The sequence below is a fragment of the Eublepharis macularius genome, chromosome 2, assembly GCF_028583425.1.
Source record: "Eublepharis macularius isolate TG4126 chromosome 2, MPM_Emac_v1.0, whole genome shotgun sequence".
Classification (NCBI taxonomy): Eukaryota; Metazoa; Chordata; class Lepidosauria; order Squamata; family Eublepharidae; genus Eublepharis; species Eublepharis macularius.
The window spans coordinates 118,320,725-118,340,500 of NC_072791.1; the positions used below are offsets into that span (position 1 = coordinate 118,320,725).

Sequence of the window (19,776 nt, forward strand, 5' to 3'; positions counted from 1 at the left end):
AGGTATTCAAGCATTTTTGTATTTGCACATTACTGCATAACCTTGTGCTGTTGTGGGAATAGCCTGTGGTCTTGAGAACTCATGACATTTTATGTAAGTAATAGCTGAGCAAATCTTTATATTTTAAAAATGTAAAAGAATCACTTCACAGAGTAAATATTCAATGTAAATTCACCTTAAGGACAGTCATCTCCAATATGAGCCTGCTCACCGTGGTTATCTTCAGAGGCTCTGCTTTGGGTACCCCCGTCATCTGAGGCTAGATGGGTAGCCATCTGAGAAAGGGTCTTCTTGGCTGTGGCAACAATAGTTTGGAACTCCCTCCCCAAGGAGATTCATCTACTTTTGTCAGCAGGTGAAGACTTTTGTTTCATTTTGCACCTCCCCAATAAGGGTTATAAGACCTCCTCCCAGTTCTTAGTGTTGCGTGTTTTTATTGAATTATTTTTATACTATTTTAAATGTTGTTTTGCCCTGACCTGGATGGCCCAGGTGAGCCTGATCTCATCAGATCTCAGAAGCTAAGCAGGGTCAGCCTTGCTTAGTACTTGGATGGGAGACCTCCAATGAAGACCAGGGCTGCAGAGGCAGGCAATGGCAAACCACCTCTGTTAGTCTCTTGCCATGCAAACCCCATCAGGAGTCGCCATAAGTCAACTCTGACATAAGGGCGCTCTCCACCACCACAAATGTTGTTTTAAATTTAAATTGTAAAGGAGAAAGAGTCTGCTTGCATTCTCATTGAAAGAATATTGAAAGACAAAATTAGATTCCTCTGAAGAAGCCTTTTTGGTGAAATGCACAGGGAATTTTAATCTGAATAAACAATTTTTTTTCCTACTAGCACCATCAGATTTTTTTGCCCGCTTTTTATCTCTTAAATTGTTTAAAATATTTTAATGCTTACCACCTTGGGGAAACGATTTGGGTAGGAAGGCGGCATACAAATGAAATAAATAAAATCTTAACAAACTTACCCAAAATTTTACTAGGAAGAAGGCATTCTGGGGCCCTTTCCCAAACAATTCCTTCAAACCGCCCTTCTTTTCAGGAAATTTATCATAAATCTGACGAATGTCCACTGATTCCAGCAATGGATCATTGTAAGAATGGTTGGCGTGTCCAATGTGCACGAAGAGATGTTTGTTGTACTGCAAAATAAAGAAATAAAAGCACATAAGCAAATTAATTTACTGAGACAAACAAAACAGCCTTCCATTCCTGGGGAATGCTACATTACAGTATAGCACTGGCTTCAAGAAGTGAATGTTGAAACACCATCAAAAGCCAGTTTGGTGTAGTGGTTAAGAGCACAGGACTCTAATCTGGAGAGCCGGGTTTGATTCCCCACTCCTCCACGAAGCCAGCTGGGTGACCTTGGGCGAGTCACAGTTCTCTGGAGCTCTCTCAGCCCCACCCACCTCACAGGGTGATTGTTGTGGGGTAATAATAACACTTTGTAAACCGCTCTGAGTGGGCATTAAGTTGTCCTGAAGGGCAGTATATAAATCGAATGTTGTTGTTGTTGTTGTTATCAAGCAGCCTCTCTTGAAGGCTTACCTGTATGTAGGTGAGAGACTGCCTATTTGAATGAGCTACCCCATAGTTCATGTATAAAACTAGAACATCAGCAAGAAGGTTCTCACCTAGTCTAGTCTAACGTACTAATTATTATTGTGCAGAGAGGTTTGGGAAGCGTTTAAGCATTCGGTCTGCCACCACAGCCTGGAGTTAAACGCAACAGGCAGCAGAGCTCTTTCTAGCCCAGGTGTCAAATGTCCATTTAACTGGAGATGCCAGAGATTCAACCTGGGACCTTCTGAATGCTCTGTATCACTGAGCTGCAGCCCTGCTGTTAAGTCACCATTTTTCAGACAAAGCTTCCTTACAGAAATGACTAGATAATAAATGAGCATGATAGTAGTAAAGACCTATGTTCATTGATAAATACTTTAGACACAGCTAATACATTAATTTCAGTCTTAAAGTAACTAGACAGCCAGGCAAACATTTCAAACTATTGGATATCTTTTACCCAACTCATAATTTATCTACACTTCTGCATCTTAAGTCTTAGAGGAAATTACAAACAGATTTACAAATCTTTAGATGTAAAGGAAAATATAAAAATAAATAGACCTCTGTCATGTATTTTGAAGAACACTAACTTAAAAATGCCAGTCCTTCCTTGAAACGAATCACAATATATGAAAACAAAATTTTAGAAATGAAATCAATAAGCCACAGGTAACCAACCTATAGCCTATTTGCCACAAGTAGTGCAGGAAGGGGGTCTGTGGCATCTTGGGAGTGAGGTGAAGGAAGCCTGCAAGCCTGGTCAGAGCCCAGAGGGAAGCTTCACTCCTGTCCAGCTCACAGCACTGTGCTGCTGCTTATGCCACAACTAATTAGAATAGAGGCTGGGACACGCATGCTTCGTACATACTTTCACAAGTGACAGCGAAAGTATGTATAGTATGTGTACGATGTACACTTGATTGTTCTTTAATCATGTGCTGAATAATTCTCATGTTACTTTCCATGCATGCACATCTGAATGCATGATTGAACCCCCACATTTATCCAGGTACTTGTCCCTAGTTTCATTGATGAAGTGAATGTGCATTAGCTCTTTCTTACAAACAGACGTATGCATGTACATGCAGGTTGTTCATTCACTGTAACATGTGAAGAGGGCTACTGAGGCACAGGGGGAGCTGTGAATGTAGAAATAATGTGGGGTATCCTATGTTAGCCTTAACCTAACCTGTAGCACACCTGTCAAATCTTGGTTACTAATGGGATTAATAAAAAGTTCCTGACTAGGAAACCATCTGACAGTTACATTTTAGGCTACTTATCTATTCAAAATAATTACGTATGCCAGAACAAGGAAGCAAAAATCACCATTAGCTCCCCTAAGGCTTCCTGCTTCGAAGTGAAGGCTTTATCAGATCTAATTTCAATACATACAAGGAGTCAGTCACACAGTTTTTCATTCAGTTAGAGAGATTTGTCCTTGACACTCTAACAGCCACCTAAATCACACTGTCTCTAAATATCTGAATCTCCCTCCCCCAGTTCTACTTAAAAACCAGAGGAGTAATGTCAACTAAAATAAGATGTTTTTACACGTCATAAAACAAATAAATGGATTGAAAGCATGAACGAACAACTGCATAAATGAATGAATGAGTAAAACCTTTGAAAGGACAGGTCTAACTTGCATATCGATCAGTTACATAAGAATTACAGTAATTATCATACTAATCCCTAATAATTAGGGATTACTACACAGCATCTGCACAAGTTCTGGCCTTACCATCTTACTGAAGAAGCAACTACAAAAGCAACAAGCTTGCTGTCTGCTTTCAAACTCACTGCTAAAATATGTATTTGAAAAGTTTCTATACCAGATTTTGTAACTGGTTTTCAGAATTGTTATTATGAACAACATTTTTCTAGTCACAGTGTTTCTAACTGGACATTTTGTACTTCTACAACTTGTTAGCATTTTGAGTTAGCTGATATAATTATTATATTGTTTCCCCATGTCTGAGGGAATCCAACTGGTGATACGTTAAACCATCCACAATATTATAATATTGCATGCATAGGTTTTTAAACTTCTGAAAGTAACCTCTATTTCCAGTGTCCCTTTGAAAAGCCCACTCAAATTTGCTTTGGACTTTTCACACAGGCTATAGTTTGATGTCATGTTCAATTATAGTTAAGGAAAAGTGTGCACAAAGCTAGCTTGTTGCCAGGCTTACACGTGTTCCTTGCTTCTTCCTTCTCGCACACAAAACAGTCATTAAAAACTAATGTAAAAAGTCCTGCCCCTACCTCTAGCCACTATTCTAATTCAAATCTTGAATTAGAATACTGGCTAGAGGTAGGGGCAGGACTCCAGTTAATAACATATGATTCTCCATGTGAGATGGGATGAACAATATGTATGTGTAAATTGGGTTTGTGGACATTTTTCCTGGTGAAATGTAATGTCTGAATTAAGACATAAAATATTCTATAGTTAAAGCAGAGCTAACAGCAGCAGCTCTTCAGAGAATGTTCAATGCTTTTTGCATATGTTGTTTCAATCTTTCCGATAACCCTTTAAGGAATGTCTACATTATGGTTCTGATATGTAGTTGCTGAAAATGAAAGACTTCATGTTTAAAGTTGTGTTTTTGGCTGACTCATAAGATTTGAAACCTAAGACTTCCAGGCCCCTAGTTTTCACTTTTAGCAATTACATCAATGCTAAACACATTCTTCACTCTCTTGGACAGTTTAGCTTGCGCATTATATCAATTCAGTTACCAAAGAATTATAAAAAAACATGTTTCGTCTCTGGGAGCTATATTTCTAGTGCCATTGAAACAATGTAATATACCCTAAACATCCCACAGCATTCACAAGATCAATCAATGTTGTTCGGGAAGGCTAAAACTTGAGGTGGTTTGAATTCACTGATGGTAGACGGAACAGAGTTGGCATCTGCAGTACTCATGAGTCAATTTCTCCAAACTATTTTGATAAACATACTCTTTTTATTTTTGCTTACATTATCATCTGCTCCTGAGCCTTTGGCATGGAGGATACTATAAAAAAGAAACACCAAAAGACACAATGTCGATGTTTTAAAGTGTTCTGCTTGGAAAACCATGGGCATGTCAGAGATACCTGTACATGTATGTTGATGACATTCAGCTCTACATGCTGCTGGACTAGCAACCAGAGGCTGAGATCTTGGTCCTTGCCCAGTGCTTGGATGCTGTGGTTGGTTGGTTGAGGGATAGCTGGCTGATGTTAAATCCATCAAAAATGGAAGTCATGTGGCTGGCTTGGTACGCGGCGATAGTAGACCCTGCTCTTCCATAACTTAATGAAGTCCAGCTTACAGTGGTGGACTCTGTCAAGAGTTTGGGAGTGTGGCTGGATCCCACAGTATCCATGAACAAGCAAGCGTCTATGGTGGCGAGGTCAGCATTCTATCACTTCTACCAGGCCCATCAATTATCCCCGTGTTTGTTTCAGTCTGGTCTTGCCACAGTGCTCCATGCTACAGTCACCTCTCATCTAGACCACTGTAATTTACTCTACTTAACTCACCCTACCTCTTGTCTAGACCATTGTAACTCACTCTGAAGAGCCATGAAGGCACCAGACATGATGGAGAGGCAGTATATAAACTGAATGAATGAATGAATGCCTCATGATCTAAAGCTGAGTTCAAGGGAACACTCATCCCTGGGCATCCTTGCATATGAAAATTTGATCACACATCACTCACATATTGCTTTGACAACTATTTCTCCATTTTCCAGTTCATAGAAATCAACAAAGTTCTATTCAGAGTAGCAGAAGATAGATTACAGAAGATGTGCTTTTAGAACAAGAAGCAAAGATAAAGGCAGCTGTAAAGCTACTACAGTTGTTGGCAAATCTTGCCAAAAATACCAGATGCAGCTGCAACAGTAAAAATTCCAACATATTTTAGAGGAACAGATGGTATGGCATTCTCTGACAATATTCTTAGGACATAAATGTTTATATTTGACATTGCATGTGTGATTATACCTATACTAAACAGAATGATTACTAATGGTGTGTTTCTTAGGAATTACAGCAAAAATATAGGCACTAATCAGTAGACTTCATATTGATTTGGAGGTAAATATACACAAACATGCACACACAAACACACTTAAATGGTGCAGTCTTGTGCTTTTCTCTTACAAAGGGCTGCGTAAGAAAGGAGAAGCAAGGGAAACAGGGAAGAGGGATTTGGTTGGCCCGTGATCGATGATGAAGGTCACAAAATGGCTGCCATTGTTAAATGGGAATGAAGGGACAAGAAAGCTAGTCTATTCTCCCAGCACAATCTTGCTTTCCAGAAGCTCTACATCCTTAACTTTTCTCCTCTTCTTCAGGCAGGGCTAGGGGAGGAGCTAAGGGGGAAATTTCATGGGGCCCACGGAACTGGCTTTGTATGATGTTGGTTTTGGGTCTGGGTGCTACATACCACAATGCAGGATTGTGGGGGGGGGGCTTAGACTGGAGAGCTGGCACACTGCTGCATGTTCAGCATGGCCAGAGCTTCTGTATCTTTCTCTCCCAGGGAAGAGCAGTTCTGCTCATAAAGTCTTCAAAAAAGGTACAATTAAGTTCCAACCTCAAAACACATGTTTGAAAACAAAGAATGCCTTTCACCACCATTTCAACTCTGTATATTTATTGATATCCATTTCTGAGGAGAAATATGTTTAATGTTTTTGGTTTTTTTACATTTGAGATCTAAGCTATGTTCATGAAATGTTTCATCTTACAGTTTGAAGCAGCCCATGTAGTCTTGAGAGGGCTGCTTCTTACTGAACCCTCTTTATTTGAAAAAATGCATTAAAGCCATGAAAAATGGCTTCTCAAATAATACTAGGAGAAAAAATTATAATTCATTTAGGAATTCAAAGGAATCAAGACAAATTGCTGGTGTCAGGGGATGCCAACGTATAAGCAGTGGCAAAACAAAGACAAATCACTTGCATTTGTTTTACTCTTAAGATATAATTAAGCATATCATTATGTTTTTAGTTAAAACAATGGTTCCAGTCAAAGCCTAACAAGAAGGATGGAAACCCACAAATGGAACAAGTGCTTATGAGGAGGAGGGTGCAAATGGTATGTTTCAATTTAAACACTCTTACTCAAGGAAAATTAATGAAAACACAAGCATCAGATTTCAACAAATACATCAGTCATTTTTATATTACTAAAACCAATAATGTAGTTTACCAACTTGGTTCCTTCCTGTAAAAAAGTCTTATCCCATAGCAAAATGTAGGGCAAGGACATATACTCGTGTTGTATTATTTATTTATATCTACCTTTTGATCAAAGGAAGTTCACAACAGATTAAAAGAATGCTAAATGATCTCCAAGGTAGCACTTGCACTTCTTTAAGACCTACTGTAATGTACAGAAATAGTGTTCTACATACCCACACAGAAAGGTATACTGTGGTTTGTAACATTTGATGGTGGATGGTAGCATGTCTGGCGCCATTAATTAACACGTCATGGATGGGGCACTCTCAGTGAGACCTCAGAGTTCTTGCAACATAGCTTGTTGTAGCTGATGCTCCAGGAACAATAACATCACATTTGCAAGAATCTTTAGAAGAGTCCTTGTCTGGCTTTTGCTTATTAATTTCAGAGAGTACCTAGTGATGGTTCCCAATGCCTCGAACAAAGCAATTATGTGAGCTTCAATAATGGCATTTTCACTCAGGAAAACAGGAGGCCTCAACTTCAAATTTCCATGAAAAATAATCAGCCAAGAATGCTGTACTCTATAGTGTACTTTTGAACTCAAGGCCCTCATTTCTAAACTCATATTACCCTAACTCTTCCCTCCATAGTTGACATCTGTCAGATGAGTGCTGGCACAGCTTTGGACACAGCTGCATATGAACAGCTTGCTGTTGGGTGTCCACACTGGTATTATAAAGATAACTACAAAAGAGTATCTCTTTAAAACCAACCAGGAGTGGAGGAGTTGCTGGGGGAGGCGTTGAGGTTTGATGTTCTCTACATATTTGTGGTATCTGTGAAGTTTTGATGGATAGCATAGCAGCATTAATGGCTGCTGGGAGGAAAACACTTCTGGCTGCACTTGATGTGATACTTTTTCCTCCCTGGAACTTTTTGCTTACCTCTAAGTGGGAGAGAGGGTACTATACTATTTGAGAATCACTGTATCAGCCTAACTGTGGAACCAAAGCAAAGGACATTGGAAACTACTTTGAAATTTTTGTCAGGATTACTTATGACTGAAAATCATGAAAATGGGAGTACCTGAAGTATAAACTGCTGACTGTAAACCTTACTGTTTATTACTTTAAAAACATTTTAAAAAGCCCAAATCTCTAGACTTCTGTGACAGATTGCACTTGAACATAGATTTCCTAGGTGTAGCAATCAGAGAGCTGGGAGGGAAAGAGTTAACTTTTGCTTGGACTGGAAAGCTTGAGTGACAGGCTGATCCCTCCTCTCTGGTTGGCCAGTTAGAAAGTGGCTGAAAGGCTGATAGTTGGTTTCTGACAGGATTGTTCAGAGAGGTTTGTGAGTGAGTCTGAAATGGAAGGTCAGACAGATTCCCCCGGGGAGTGAGGAAAGAGGAAACTGTTGCCTTAACTATAACATCACTATCCTAAAGAATTCTATTTAAGAATTCTTAGTGTAAGTGTCAGCAAAAGCTGAATCCCTCACCAACACAGACACCATAGAACTGAAAGTGTGTTTTGGCAAGAATGACTGGGTAGTAGGTTAGACTCCCTTTCAAGAAGGGTTATATCATCTTAGGAGAAGAAGATTAATTCTTGCCCAGTTTCTAATGAGGTTTGGCTTTGAGAAGGACCCTTGGTCTGTTGTGAAGGGAAAACAGTTTTAAACTAACTTCTGGAAACCTGAGCTGTCATTGGAAACTCTGTGAAGAAACATTGTTGCTTTAACTAAAGTATTAAGTAAAACATCTCTCACTGCTAAGAACCAAGAATATAAGAAACGAAGCTTCAAGGAAACTATTTTGCCTGTTACTTAAAGTGTAGTCTGTATTCCCACCAAAATTTTACCTCAGCAATTCGTTGACTACACTTATTCAACCCCTGCCTGTTAAATTTATTTCTTTTTGAATGTTATACACTCTCTAGTGCCATTTCCAACAAGAAGGAAGAGGGCTCCTGCTTCTCCCTATCATATTCCTAGGCTGGGCTAAAAAGCCAAAATTATACCTGGCTGTCAGAGTGGGACAAACAGATTCTCAAACAACGAAGATTAATATGCTACTTGGGCTGCTCAGCAAAAGCACACAAACTGAATTTTGGCAGGAAAATCTGTCTCACAGTAGGGAAGCTTCGTTATGCTATTTCCTTCATCCCAAGCTGGTACACTATCATTTCCCCAATTGTCGTTCTTTAACTTCTTCCCAGGTTCTAAAACAGATCTCTCCATCTCATCACAGGATGCCCATTGAACAAGTTCTAATACAAGTTCTTTTTTTTTTTAATCCAATAAACGTCTGAATTCAAGTAACAGTATTCATTCTAAACAACCATTTATTTATTTGTCTGTTTGTTTATATTTGACGTATACTACGCCCTTCCTGCAAGCAGGCTCAGGGTGGCTTCCAACAATATTTCACTAAATACAACAAAAACATTAAAACCACTTAATCCAGGTAAAAAGACTCAGGTGGCACTGATCAAACCAGGCTACTATAAAATCACTACAAGCCACAGGCACTGCCATGGTGTAAATCCAGGGTGGCTGCAAAAGGAAGGCAAGGTGGTCAGAAAGGGGAGGGGGCACAAAACTAGCCCTTAATCAAAGGCCCGGTGGAACATCTCCATCTTGTAGGTCCGGCAGAACAGTAATAGGTTCCACAGGGTCCAGATCTCCAATGGGAGAGTGTTCCACCAGGCCAGGGCCAGGGCAGAAAAGGCCCTGGCCCCAGTTGCGGCCAGCGAAAGTCCCTCAGGCTGGGAACCACCAGGAACTGCTTATTCACAGAGCACAAGGCCCTGCAGGGGACATAATGAACACCATCAATAGCTTTTCATGATCTACAAAATTGAAAACTGCTGTAATCTATAAAACGCAAACTGATTTTCTTCTGAAATTTTCCTGTACACTTCAATAACCATTGTAAATTTGCAATATGATCTCTGGTGCTTCTTCCTTTTCTGAATCCAGTTTGAACATCTGGCATTTTTTGTTTCACATAGGATAAGAGCCTCTGTTGTAAAATATTAAGTATTCCTTTGCTTACATGAATAGTGGTGAGTACCCCTACAACTCCTAATTATAGGCCTTCAGCTTCCAAGTTCTACTGCAGTCCCTTTATAGTAATAGGAAATGGGGAAGGTGCCTAAGAAGAACTATGGCACTCCATGATAGCTGACAAGGTCACAAAGTTTGCAAGCCTGTTGAGGAGATAAAAAGAAAGCAACAAGGCAGCCTTGGCCTGAAATAGCTGGCAAGTGCAGAAAAAGCTTCCCTATACTTTGGACCTCCCCACAGTGGAAGGTGGAAAGGTCATATATATGAAGAGAAAGGACGAGAAGTTGAGCCTAATTTGCTTTCCCCTGTTCTCTCCTTTTTGTTTTCAAAGGAAATTAGATCCCTTATATGAAAACCAGCATCACTTTTGCTGCCTTCTCTTGAGATGCAAGACAGATCCAGAAATGGAAGTTGTTGGGCTATTTCCCTGGAACAAATGCAACCTACAATTTAAAAATTCCTATCAGTAGTTCTCCAAGTGTATCTTACCAGTTTGTTCCTTTATCTCACAAGAGAAGTGGTTGGCAGTTTGTTAATGTGGCAGACAGAACTCAACTTGTGAGGCAGCCAATACGATTTATTAATAAGATTTCACCTTTCCCCCCTCACAAGAGGTTCAGAACAGTTAAAGACTACATTAGACAGATACATGGCTGCTGATTGGGCAGGAGCACCCATTCAGGTTGTTAACATCAATATACTATGCCTTCACAGTCTGACCTAGTTGCCCCTCTTGACTCCAACATCTTCAAATGATACCCACTGTTAAAGGCACAGACCTCCCCCCTCTTGACTGACACTCTACTGTAGCCAATCCCCTCACCTACGACATCACCTCCCTTGCTAATGGAGAATGAGAGGAAGAGTGTTTGAAGCAGGAGAGGATAGCACTGCATAATATTCATTCTCCACTGCTTGATCATCATTATACTTGTATGCAACATTCAGGTATTAACATCACAGATCTCATACATGCCTGGATAAGTTTCAACTTCATACATACGCTATCAATGCAATCAGGTCCAGGCTGAGTTACTGGGGCATTTAAAAAAAAAATAGGACATGACATTTTGTAACAAGTGGCTGTCAGGGTTTTATCTTTTGAAACATTTGTAGACAATAATGCAGTTAATGTAGTCACTTTTCTCAATTGGTTTCATCTTATTGGTGTCTGTGGTATGACCAGTGTTCACAGATAATTTCCTCAAAATAAACTTGGACAAATTCATGCTGCTATCCAGAGGAAAAACACAAAGGCTGCTTAGCTACTAAATTGCTCTGCTGCTTGTTTTTGCAGCTGGGAGGAATGAATGAATACTTGTGTATACACACTCTCTGAACCTCAAGCCATAAATATAATGTTACTATAGTTGTTGGAATATCAGAACAATACTAGGACAGACAACGTGAATGGTATGGCTGTATTTAGTAATGGATTTTACCCACCTCACAAAGTGTCTACCCACTTCACAGAGTGTTTGTTTGTTGTGGGGATAATAACAACATACTTTGTATGTTGCCCTGAAGGGCAGTATATAAATTGAATGTTATTGTTGTTCTTGTTATTACCACCCATGGTCCTGTTGCAGAGGCAATGGGTTATAGAATGTCAAATTTCCTATTTACATATAGAAACCTCTACCTGTTTAAAGACAAAGCTTTATGTACATGATGTCATTGACTAGCAATGGCACAAACTATTCTCTTGCTGCTTCGCAACTATCCAAACAGCAGGTCTACTCCAGACCTCAAGCATCCGTGTATTACCCTCCCCCTGAAAGGCAAAATGGAGGCAGGAGATGAGGTAGAGATGGAGATAGCAAACAATTGAGAGGAGATATATTTCTTTCACTCACGCAAAGGGAATGCTGCATGCATTCATCAAAAAGAACAGGGAAAGAAATATATGAAGACTGCTCTTACATGATAGCCCAACACCTCACACAGGCATGCTCATTTTCCTCTTGCTTCTGAAATGGTAACTGGGTGGGTGGGTAGGGTACTACCTCTCAAACTGAATAATATGGCCAGAGAAGATCAACATGAGGATGGTTACAGTCTGAAGCACATGTAGTCTACAGAGCTGTGCTAATTAAAGTACAACAGATATTATGACTGTATAAAGAAGAATGATTCAACTGGCATGACATCTTATCCCTTTCTGTCTCTGTTAACCCAGTAGAGTTCAGGGCTCTCCTTACAGATAAGTGCCTTGGAGATCCAATCTTATAAGTATCAAGAATGTAATCAGGTTCTCTATGCCCTTAACCACCTTTGTTTTAAGAAGGGGATGAATGTCTTTTTCATCTTTCCCCCTCAAAAATCTAAGAAGCTATTTATTTGTTTCATAGGCTCTTCCCTGCGACACTACACCAGCATTATTGACCCTTGATCATCCACTACATGTCAGAATCTATACTGAGGAAAAGTCCTAGCACATTCCATGCTTAAATGATAACCAGCCATAGACACAGAACAGAATTTAGTCAAGTTTTCAGCTTTAGCCCAGAGTTAAACTAATAAACAAAAACACCACATGCTGTATACGTTGTTGGAATATACTATTTCATACTACATGTAGAATACTAAATGCTTTCCCACAGTAAGAATACTAAATGCTTTTCCACAGTAAGAGAGCTGTTTCTAAATGAGCTTTTTCTCCAATGTGCAGGTTCTGTGTATATAAGAACTACTTTATGGGAGGATGAGTGAATGCACATAGGTGGGGGAGTAGGATTGTGAAGGTAGGCTTCACACCTGACCTACATATATACGTGTTCAGAGTATGAAAACAGTATATATGCATGTACAAACATTCCATCTCTAGCCCACAATATGAAATGGAACAGTCCCAAAACAACATTATATGGGCCTTCACTCTTCTGCTAGTCAGTTTTTGCTCAGAAAGAAAATTGCCTAAAACACTGCTCAGCAGCCAGGGAGGAGGTTGGTTTTCACAAAAACTTTGAACCATGTCAATATATATGCCTGCTATAGAACATTTTTGTGTGAAATAGCAACCATGAAAAAGAGATTGGGAGATCCATTCCCTACAAGCTAGTTCTCAAATAAAAAGCTATCCAAAACTTGCCTTTGCAGAGTAGCAACTAACTCCAGCAGCATAATATTTTAATCAGGCCATGTTCAAAATGCAGAAGAAAAAGGTGGGAATGAATTCATAAGATGGATTGCTCCACTTCAAAACACAGGATGAGGCTCATGGAGAACAACATCTACTGAGCCGCTTCATGGCCCTGCCATCTCCTGGTCCTGAATATCTGAACCAGATTTCATAGACAGAAGCTATGAAAAGGGATAACTGAGCAGAGAAGTAGTGAGAAGAGGACACTTTTTTCTGATACATTCCCCCCCCCCCCCGCTTTTCATCTGCTTTACCCCAAAGGGGGAGTTCCAGGAGCATGTTTACCCCTACAAGCATACATCAAAGCTTTCATCGGATGCAAAACTAGAGGAGAGAATGCTTAAAATCTCTTTACTTTCCCACATCTGAAATTCTTGCTGGGATTTTGTTACACATGCAGAAAATGTAACATTTAGAACTGCTCTTAAATGTTCACTTGTTCTGGACTTCTCCGCTCAAGTACCATTTCCTTCTCCGTGCCACTGAAAAAAGAGCTTGCCTTTCTGGCCTCTATTTTCCATACCACAGAAGCCTTTCAGAACTTGATGCTGACCTACCAGTGTTCTTATTTAAGAGGAAGTGTAGCCCAAGAGGGCCTTAGAGAAGTGCTATATGATCTCCATTGGCTCCTGTTAGATACTTGGTAGAGACCAAGCTATTAGTTCTAAACAACAAACAGCCCCAAATGGCTTGCAACATAGAGCAGAACCACAAGTGACAAAAGGCACAGATTGGACACTTGTCTGCTTCCCTCAAGTTTTGATGGGAAATGTAGGCAGCTTGGCGGAATGTTGGACAAGTGACAGTTGAAAAGTCCATTGGACAGCAGTCAGAGAGAGAAGCTGTGAGACCAGGATGCCTACATTTCCCATCAAAACTTGAGGGAAGCAGACAAGTGTCCAATCTGTGCCTTTTGTCACTTGTGGTTCTGCTCCGAGTCACCAATGAGATCATTTTATTTCCCCATGATGCTTTTTGGAAACCAAGACCAGCAAAACCAGTACAGTTAAGCATCTCTTAACATAAACGAAAGAAAGCTACTGCCACGATTCATGCAGTCAGAGTTCCTGCACTATAGTTTTCCAGAACTTACATCTGGCACTCATTGTGGCATCTCGAAACCCAACTTCAGTGTTCTGAATCTTAGAAAGAAGGCAGTGTGCAGAAGCAGATAGGATGTATTTGTATTTTTTAAAAGGAGTATACATACTTGGAAATTGTGGGATGGTATTAAGGGATGGGATTGATGTAAAAACTGCTACTTTAATTTTAAAAATTCAGAGTAGACAATCCACTGTGCTTTTTAAACACACAATGAAACCCAGGATGTAAAACCCACAGTCCAATTTAGCACTATTCATTATTGCACAGACTGCTTCTATATGGATGATTTGCTCTGACAGTTCTGGAACTTGTTTTGAGCCAATGTTTCCAGAAACATCAGCATCAAAGACGGCTAAACCCACATGTAACTACAAAAGCGAGGGTTTCTGAACCAGTCTGCCCATGACACTGTCATTTTCCCTCCACATTCCCTCATGCTGGCCATCCCATTAATGTGCTGGTAGACTTTTTGCTGGATTTTTAAATAATCATTAGTAGATATATTGCTACAATATTATAATGATATACCTACTACCGATTATAAAAAAGCTCTCCAACAGTACAAGGAAAGTGGAATGACAAGCATGAGAGGATGGGGAGGAAAGAACCAAGAATCACCCAGGGTGGGTGCTCCTTTGCATTGGCAGTGAATCCACACTAGGGAATCATTCCCTTGCAGAAGCAGCCACAGTTAACCTGCAATAAAAACCACTGCCACTAAGTGTAAAAAGTCTTAAATTATATAGAGATTCAGGGCCAAATGTTTTTTTTTTTAAATAGAACCTGAACCCAATATAGAGCAGCTGTGGGAAATGTCTGTTAAAAAATAAAGGAGAGTTTGTTTAGGTTTAGAATTCTGCATGGGGGGAGGAAGGGATCCTGCTCATCTCACCCCAAGCTGTTTTTTTGGTATAGAAACTGTACTAGGGAGGGAGTTATTTTCTTGTTGTTGCTGCTCCACATGCATGGAAATTCTAAGTGGAACAGCAAAAACAGGGAGATAACTCCCCCCCCCCACGAGCTGTTCCAAGCCAGAAAACAGCCGAGGTGGGAGGCAATGAGCTCCCCGTCCCTATGTGGCAACATTCCAAGCCCAACTAGGCTCTCCTTTATTTTTTTAACAGACATTACCCCCAGCTGCTGTGGCTATGGGGTAACAGAAATGGGTCCAAGCAATCTGGATCTAGCTCTTTAAAAAACAGCACATTTAGTTTGGCAGTCAAATTGTATGGACTTTTGTACTGCATTGAGGGGGAGGGGGAGAGAGATGACAACATGGATCATACTAGTGGAAGATGGCAGTACTATATGTTAAGTTTTTCTTCAGTATGAAGAAATACCCTTAATAAGTGTAGATGACTGGGGAAGGCAATGGCAAACCAACCCATAACAAAAGTCCGCCAAGAAAATGTTGTGATGCTACGTCTCCCCATGGGTCAATAATAACTCGGTGCTTGCACAGGTGCTTGCACCTTTACCTTTACCTACCCTTAATAAAGTAAATCATTCTGGGCAGATTGAATATAGCTGGTCATTTTATGCAGACTATGGCATATAAATAGATAAACATCAGTGTAACATTTTTGGTTTCTCTGATTTCATGTACAAGTTTAATATCCACCTATTGAAAATCCACCTATTGACATGAATCAGCAGTGTGTGGCTTGGCGCAGTAATGCTTCCTATATTACAGTTTTCTAAGTGGCATACAACTATAAGCTCCAATGCACCCCACTGGCACACAATTTCCTATAAATTTCAATTACACTGTAAGAAGAAGGAAGTGCTATTTACTGTGTAAGAGTAAACCTTACCATGCCCTCCCATTTCTTCAGGTGAGGAGAGCTAAGGCTCTGCTTCAGAAATTTGCCACTCATCTTTTCTCTTATTTGTGTGTGTGTGTGTGTGTGTGTGTGTGCAGTTACTAAATACATGGCAACAGCAAACCAACTTCTCGGCAGGCAGTCTGCAGTAACATTGCCAGCTTAGTATGAAAGCACTCATCAGCTGAAGCGACCACTGAGGTCTGGTTAGGAAGATCTGGTTAGGAAGACCTCTCCAGGCTGATCAGGGATTTGTTTATCACTGAGTGGGCTGGAGCTCTCAGGTGGGAAATGTGAAATCTGAACTTCAAAGCTTTTAAGCATGCAGACAATCACCATAAATATTTGGCTCCAAGAGCTCCTTTTCAATGAATTACTCAATAGTCATGTGTTACATACTAAGAGCAAAGTCATCTCTGCTTGTGAAGATGAACTATTCACCATGCTGAAGAACTGCATTGAAAAACCAACCACATTGTACATCTTAATATCTTCACTGTTACGCTCTTTTTCACTCAGTCTTATTGTTATGAAGATTTCTCTGATCCAAGGGTTACTGTGCTATGCCTCTGATCTCCATTATTCTAGGAACACGCTCTCTTAATAATATTCCTTTGCAAGGGTGTATACATTCTATCCTTCCCAGAAAATAATTATAAAAAGGACGTGATGGCTCTGTTCTCCTTCTGACTATTGTATCTGGCAAGCAGTACAAAGAAAAGAAAGGTTGTACATCCCATGTATTCAAGGTCGCCTGGCACCACTGCTTCTACCCAGCTGAGGGGGAGAGCATGCACATAGCCCGGCAGCCTGTTAGACAGAACTTAAACAAACTGGCAATGACAGATTAATCCTCACAAATGCCTTGGGAGCTGTCACCAGTCCTCTTGTCTATCCCTAGGCACTGAAGGAACAAATCTCCAAGCCTATCAGAAGATCTACCTTGCAAGGTTGGCTTGCAAGCAGAGTTCTCAGAACAAAGTTTATTTAGTAGGTGGTCCAAGAGGTAGACAAAGAGGGTTCAATAGAGAGATCGTGACTTTGAGGTTTCAGAGTCAAGAACCACAACGCAAGTAAAAATATAATTATTTATTTAAGGTGCAAAGACATTCAAAATTGATAAGACAGACAGTGGGGAATAAAATAACAAAAACCTATAGCATGTAAGCTCTAACTAACACATACCACAGTACTTCCAGAAGGCAACAGAAGTTAGGCAAAGTGCAAATATCAGAGTCTCTTTCCAACAGGCACACAAGACTTCAGATGGTTGCATAGGAACTTCTATTTTACAGAATCAGAGCCAAAAGTGGTGCCATAGCGAAGCTGAACGTAAAGCTATTCCAGCTTGACTGAAGTGCACAGCTCCATGCTAATAAGCTGTTTTTATGGACTTGGGGAACCTAAGTGGCCCAGGCCTGTTAGCCAATCAACAGCCCCAAAACTTATGTCACCGTTGCTAGGTGCGTACGTGAGAAGACTGAATCTGCAGCTTTCAGTACCACCACTTTTCTCACAGGTGCAAATGTGCTGATTGTCCAAGAATGTTAATTAGCTCAGAAAACTGTACCATGGAGGTTCTGCTAAGGAGCTTAACACATTATCTTATCTCCAAGGTCACTGTATACCAAGAGCTTTGGGAAACTCAGTAACTTTCTCAAACAAGTTTCTCACAAAGGCCTCTGAGCCTTGACCAAAGTGCTAAAAACATGGCTACAGTTTGAATCAGAAAAAAAACATTTTCTTCACACATGGGTTTGTCTATTTGTTTTGCAGGGAAAAAATTACATGAGGCAGCAAGCTTTAACGACAAGTTTTCTTCACTGCAAAATAAAACAAGCTCATTGATTTCTGCCCTGCTGCACACACTATACAGATGGCAACCGATACAAATAAGCAGATTAAAAACATTTCAAATAATTTCATTATGTAAGATCAGAGATACTTTGATTAGAGTAATGGCCTTTCCTGGAGTGCTTTAATTTAAAATCCAGCTTTCAACCTATGAAGTAAACATTATAGTCCAAATCTCTCTTGGTAGGTTTAAGAATGACCTTTTAATAAAAATCATACCCACCTCTTCACAAGGCTTGAGGCAACTACCATTTGAAAGTCATCATTGCTACTTGCACTTTTTCCTGCAAAGCAGGTATTTTCCACTTTTCCATCTTCAACAAAGCCCTGAAGGCAGAGGAAGCCTATATATCTGCCACAAAATCCCAATTTATTGTTGGGTATTCTGGGATGACACTCAGTTTATGTGGACTACTGGTCAGGCCACCCGAGTCTTACCTGTGTTCTGTGTGAAAAGACCATGCAGTCTGGAAAACACTCTCCTGTGAGTGCATATTACAGGAGAAGATTGGTAATGGAGAGCAGGTACTTTTTTCAGAGAAGACTGGCTGCTCCCGCTGATCCTCCCTTTGAGGAAAACAAGGTTGCACATACCTTTAATTGTTGTTTGTTGAGTGTTTTCTGTGCAGGCACACATTGGGGACTGCGCACATGCAGGCCAGCTGCAGAGAGATTTCTCTAGCTCTTAAAATCTGTAAGGGGGTGTTCTACCTCTACTGCACATACACAAGAGTTTCTCGCTGAAACATGGACAGTGAGGCGGAACACCCCTATTTCCCTCAATTCTCCTGAGCTGCTGGAGGCATAATACAGTATAAGCCAACACACTCTCAACAGGGCAGGAGGGAGGGAATGTGTGCCTATACAGAAGATACTAGACACACAGCAGTTACAGGTAAGTGCAACACAGTTTTTGTCATCATTCTTCTGTGCAGTTCCACATTAGGAGTATAGCAAGCTACTCAGCAATGGAGGAGGGTGTGAGTGGATCAGTCAAACAAAGAATGCAGGACAGCTGTTCCCACTGCTGACTCCCCTCTGGCATTTGTGTCAACAGAGTAGTGCTTTATGAAGGTGTCAGCTGAGGACAACGTGGCAGCCTGACAGATGTCTCAAGGAGGGACTCCTTGTAGAAGTGCTATGGACGAGGCTTGTACCTGAGTCAAGTGCACGCTGATCATCATGGGGCAAGGGAACTTTGCCTTCCTGTAGTAGAGTCTAGCAGCTGCCACTATCCATCTGGATAAAGTCTGGGAGGATGCTGTGGAACCCTTATGATGTCCAAATAACACACAAAAGGGATCTGGATTTGCAAAACCCCTTTGTTCTGTCTAATAAATACAATGCAGACTTGTTCACAGCCAACACGTGTAAGGTACATTCTGCTTCAGAAGTAGCATTGGAAAAAATACATGTAATGTAATCTTTTGCTATAAATGAAACTTGACACCACCTTGGGGAGAAATTCGAGTCTGGTATGCAAGGCCATGTTCTCAGGAGGGGGGGGGGCAGAGTCAATGGAGGGTAAACCTGAAGGGCTATGAGTTTTCCCAACAGTCTGGCTGAAGTTATAGCAACCAGAAATGCGTCTTTCCAAGATAATAGGGAAAGGGTTTAAGGGTGGCAATGTTAGTTGAGAGAGAACCAGAGGGAGACTCCATAGAGGAACTGGTGGGGGTTTCAGAGGAAAGGTATTGAAGATACCCTTGAGAGATTGCTTAGAAACGTGATGGAAGAAAACTGTCTTGCTATCAACTCTCTCATGGAAAGCTCACATAGCAGCTGTGTGCTTTAATGAAGGACACAGACAAGCCCTGTTTTTGAAGAGACAAGTATTCAAAAATAAGTGCCAACGGCTAAGAGAAGGGTGATTAAGTCCTAATCATGCCATTTGTGACCATAGGAAGCTGTGTGTGGATCACTTGCTGACATTTAAAATGAGTTATCTCTTTGGGGAAAGAAGATCTCGTGGGTTCAGTAGCCACACAGTCAGCTTCAGGGTTGCTACATCATG

General features: G+C 40.6%; 1 protein-coding gene across 2 annotated transcripts in view; it reads right to left on the minus strand.

Annotated features, from left to right (window-relative positions):
- The window catches only part of TEAD1 (TEA domain transcription factor 1), a 192,050-nt gene that overhangs the window by 35,883 nt on the left and 136,391 nt on the right, over window positions 1–19,776 (minus strand). For both annotated transcript variants that reach the window (XM_054970616.1, XM_054970617.1), the window contains one exon: window positions 978–1,151. In XM_054970616.1, the coding sequence (XP_054826591.1) occupies window positions 978–1,151 (174 nt within the window). The remainder of the gene's footprint in view (window positions 1–977; window positions 1,152–19,776) is intronic.